This window comes from Opisthorchis viverrini (genome assembly GCF_000715545.1).
Source record: "Opisthorchis viverrini unplaced genomic scaffold opera_v5_390, whole genome shotgun sequence".
Lineage (NCBI taxonomy): Eukaryota > Metazoa > Platyhelminthes > Trematoda > Opisthorchiida > Opisthorchiidae > Opisthorchis > Opisthorchis viverrini.
The window spans coordinates 378,444-382,791 of NW_008752046.1; the positions used below are offsets into that span (position 1 = coordinate 378,444).

Sequence of the window (4,348 nt, forward strand, 5' to 3'; positions counted from 1 at the left end):
ACCCAAAAAATGGTGCGGTTTTTTCCAAAAACCCCCCCGCCAATAATGCAAAAAGTTAAGCCCCGCCACTTTTTGAAAGCTTCAATTTAACGTATGCAAACAAACCTGATCCGCCGGGAAACTAAAGAGGTGTTCATGTATCCAATCCCCGGTCGAATGCGGCCACTTTTTGAGAGCTTCAATTTAACGTATGCAAACAAACCTGATCCGCCGGGAAACTAAAGAGGTGTTCATGTATCCATCCCCGGTCGTCAAACGACTGGATTTCACACACAAACCACCAAATCTCCTTGGCACGTCTACAAGGTGCAGAATAAACGCCACTTCGGCACACACCGATCTTTAGTGGACAGCTACTTGTGTGAACAATCCAGGCCTGCATCGCTCCCGGCTCAATCATCATCTCCGATATGTGGGCATCACACCAAGGAATCGAAACGATGATTGACATGAATTGTGCTCACGAAACGGTTAATCATACCGAAAACTTTGTGGATCCAACGACTGGAGCTCACACACAAACCATCGATTCGTTTTGGCACGTCTACAAGATGAGGAATAGAAGCCAGGGCGGCACACACCAACCTTTAGTGGACAGCTACTTGTGTGAGTTCGTTTGGATGCAAAGGTACCGGAAAACGGACCTTTTCATGCAAATTTCCAATGACATCTAAATTTCATCCTCTTCAATAAAAACTGAAAGTACGAATTCCATACCCTCTTTTTTCTAATATTTTTTGGGTGGCGGGTGTTCATTTTTGGCGGGGTTAGACAGTTAGTCCACGTACATTGTACATCCCAATGTGGTGATAAGGCGATTGTTTCCTGTCTTTACTGCATCTTTACTGCTTTAGTCTTCTGTCTCAGAAATAGGAAGCATGATTCACAGGTTTCTCTTCTTTCTGAGGATTCAGTCTTTGTTGTGACTTGCAATTTCTGTGTCGGCGTCCTCCTAGCTGCAGGTTTCCCGGGATTTTGGGTGTGGTAGACATTTTTGGCTTCTCAGAGGCCTTCGGTTTGGATTGGCCGGCTGTTTGGCAGCCTTGGTTTTTCTTCGGAGCTGTAGGTCTCTTGACCTTGGGTGTTATGGACCTCTTAGGAGCTTTAGGCTTAACTGCTCACTCTACTGAACCGACAGTTCACTTTTTGCTAAACTCTTCTTCCCCGACGTCTTTTCATCGGTCCGTTTCAACAGGTGTTAAACACGTGTGTTTAAAACTCGCTCTAGTGTGAGGCATCCTTTGGTTTGGCTAGACCGAGAATAAAAGCCTAGCACGATTACCTTATACAAAACGCATGTTTCTAGTGGTTTTAGATGGGCTTTAGATATGCAAAACGTACAAATTAAGCCGAATCCAACTAGCTTCTAAATTATGCTCCATCTACGTCGGTTCGGCATGTTCACTTATCACTGATGATGTGTCGATGCTCTCTTTGGTACCGGGGGAAAAATACCCAGAAAGGTTTACTGGACCCACATTATCTGATCCGGTTATTGGAGCCGAACGGGAGGTTTGGAATAAACGTTCGGCAGACTAAATAACCATGCGAGTTTAAAAAAATCGATTCCTAAGGTGGTTCAGAATGGTATTCAGGAACAGCGGATTACAAGGTTGGATGGTTCTTGTTCAGGTGATTCCCAAACTGCATATCAAGGTATGAATACTCTCCAGTTTGTGCAGGCTTAATCTACACAAATAACGATTCGCGACAGGTTAAATGTATTGATTGTGCTGTAACAAAATGTATATAAAACTAATGAAACTCTTCAACAGCCCACCCTCTTTCGCCCTCGTAGGAGCGAATCAGGTAGGCCTAGTTTCCAAGCCTCCTTCTAGGCGTGTTGATCGTTATTCCCCGGTCACACAACTCGATCCAGCTGGCGGATTCAATAAATTTGCGTCGAATTTTCTGTGAACAACAGAAAGCGTTTACGGTAGTCATTACACGACAGGTCTTCATCAATCACGACCGAGCAAGATGGGCGGTCTGTGCAGCAGAACACAGAAGAAGAACCATCGCGCACTCCCTTAATCCTCCACTAAAATTAATTGAATGCATCGGACAGTACGGACGTAATGCACTACTCATAAGGTTGCTGAAAATTCTTTGACGGTAACCTTATGAGTAGTGCATTACGATATCTCAAATGTCGTAGCAACTGAAACATGAGGCAGCCTGGTGTAGCACATTCAGTCAGCTGGGTTCCAGGTGAGTCTCTCGCAAAACACCAAATTTGTTTGCAAATGAGCGTATTTGGTGCAATCCGGTTTCGAGTAGAACATAAGGTTGACGGAAACTCGGGGACTGCACCTACCTGATGAGCTCCAACTAAGGGCGAAACCGATCGTGGGCTGCCGAGGAATTTTCAGCAACCTTATTAGTAGTGCTTTACAACCACAATATCTCGAATATCGTAGCAACTGAAAGATGAACTGGTGTGGTGCAGCACATTCAGTGGCCTGAAAATACCACAAACGAAGGATTCAACTGTATCCCAGGTGAGATCTCGCAAAACCAAATTTGTTTGCAAATGAGTGTTTCGTCCGATCTTCCTAGAACAGGAGCGAATCCCAGGCTATGGATTTGTTACTATGGGAGGAACAAAAAAACATTGTGGTTACGATTCTAGTTGGTGCAGCTGTGAGGGTCTGGAAATCAGTTCATGTCATACATTAGTGCCACCGTTTGGAAATGAAATGTACAGTGTACAGTCGTTGTACTGAAGTTTGTGATACGGCGTCTGCCGAATTCCATAAGTCTTTCGTTCTCGCCTGCCTAAAGTCACTTTCGTGACTGGGAGCTATCCAACCTTCCGTTCTAAATTCCTCATACCATATGCGTTAGTCTGGTTTCCAACGGAGGCAGCAGGGTCAGTCTGTGGTTCGCCGTACCAGTAAATAGGCAAACTGAACGTTATGTGCGCATGAATTCAACAGCCCGTCGTGGTAATCGAAGGACTTTGTCCAGGACATTGTACTGGCAACGAATGGCAATCACACGTCCCCGAGGATCACCATCACCCGCCCACATGATCATCTAGTATTCTTCACCAAATGGGACAATAAACCACCGAATGTGACATTAAATAGCTCAGAGGATGAGTGAAACATCCACCTAGGAAGTCGTCACTCGAGGAGCCAGTCAATCAATACGCGAACGCGTGATGTGGATCGGATAATTGAAGAACGAGTGACTCCATATCCCGTCTAGAATCGAGTTACTTTGCTTGCTGATGGACCGCTGTGGTTGATTGGTTAAGTGCTCAGAATACTTGCTGAGGGTCGTGGCTTTCAGACTTCTTGGGGTTTCGTGAGGATGCAACAGCTGGAGAGTAATTCGAGTTCTCCCAAAGTGCTGGTGGTTCATCACCAAGCAGGGTCAGTCTACATACTTCGGATGCCAGCAAAGAATTTACACGAAGCAATTTGTAAGTTTCCAAAGGAGATATNTATTTGGCGTGAACCAGTTAACGGACATGGAATTTCTTAAGTAGGACTCTAATAATGACTGACGAACCCGATCGCTTCATTGCACCTCACAGCAATCCAAAATCAGAATATCTCAGGAAGCAAACAGGTTTAAATGTGACTATGTAGCCGGTGACATCGGAACTTCATCGCATTTATCCAGATGAACCACTGTGTCTGGTGTGTCGCGCAAAAACAAGCAGGTAGTTTACCCGCTACTTCCACATCCCATGTATTCTGTCGGTTCACGTGCAGTTGCGATGACCCATACCTAACGTCCATTAAGATCCATCCTGTCGAATATCTGAACACATACCCAAGAGCACTCAAGCGCTGACATGTTCACCTGTTCAGACTTAAAAACTTGGATGAGTCCAGCATGCGGTGGTTCAGGGTGGTAACACACTTGCCTCGAATGTCAGATGTCCGGAGTTCCAACCACGGCACAGTCAAGGATATGAACTCCAGATGAATTCGAATTGGAGCGAAACTCAAGTCCATTGCTTCCCCTCTTTGGTGTGGACTCACCAGAAAGATTGCGCCGGGACAGGAGGATGGCTTTTCAAATAAGAGTCATGTGAGTACGCATCCTACGAATCCCGCAACTATACACAAGCAAACATCAAAATGTCTGTCGAGGATTTTCATCGACTTGCTGAGTAGTATTTCGTCAAGGAAATAGGCGTAGGCATGACATCAGCTTCTCTGTCAAGGATCGAGTTTACAATGCTGCAGTGCGCTCCATATTACTATATGGATCAGAAACCTGTCCGCTGCGTACTGAGGATGTCAAAAGACTTTCAGTGTTTGACCATCGATGTCTTCGGAGCATTGCCCGAATCTGATGGGAACACCGGATCAGCAATGCTGAAGTACGT

The 4,348-nt window shown here is 45.4% G+C and overlaps 2 protein-coding genes across 2 annotated transcripts in view; one reads left to right on the forward strand and one right to left on the reverse strand.

Annotated features, from left to right (window-relative positions):
- The window catches only part of T265_15204 (hypothetical protein), a gene marked incomplete at both ends in the record, with an annotated part of 59,184 nt that overhangs the window by 31,546 nt on the left and 23,290 nt on the right, over positions 1–4,348 (reverse strand). The window lies entirely within an intron of this gene.
- Positions 2,169–4,348, forward strand: part of T265_10630 (hypothetical protein) — a gene marked incomplete at both ends in the record, with an annotated part of 22,138 nt that continues 19,958 nt past the window's right edge. Inside the window, one exon of the mRNA XM_009177055.1 lies at positions 2,169–2,211. Within this exon, the coding sequence (XP_009175319.1) occupies positions 2,169–2,211 (43 nt within the window). The remainder of the gene's footprint in view (positions 2,212–4,348) is intronic.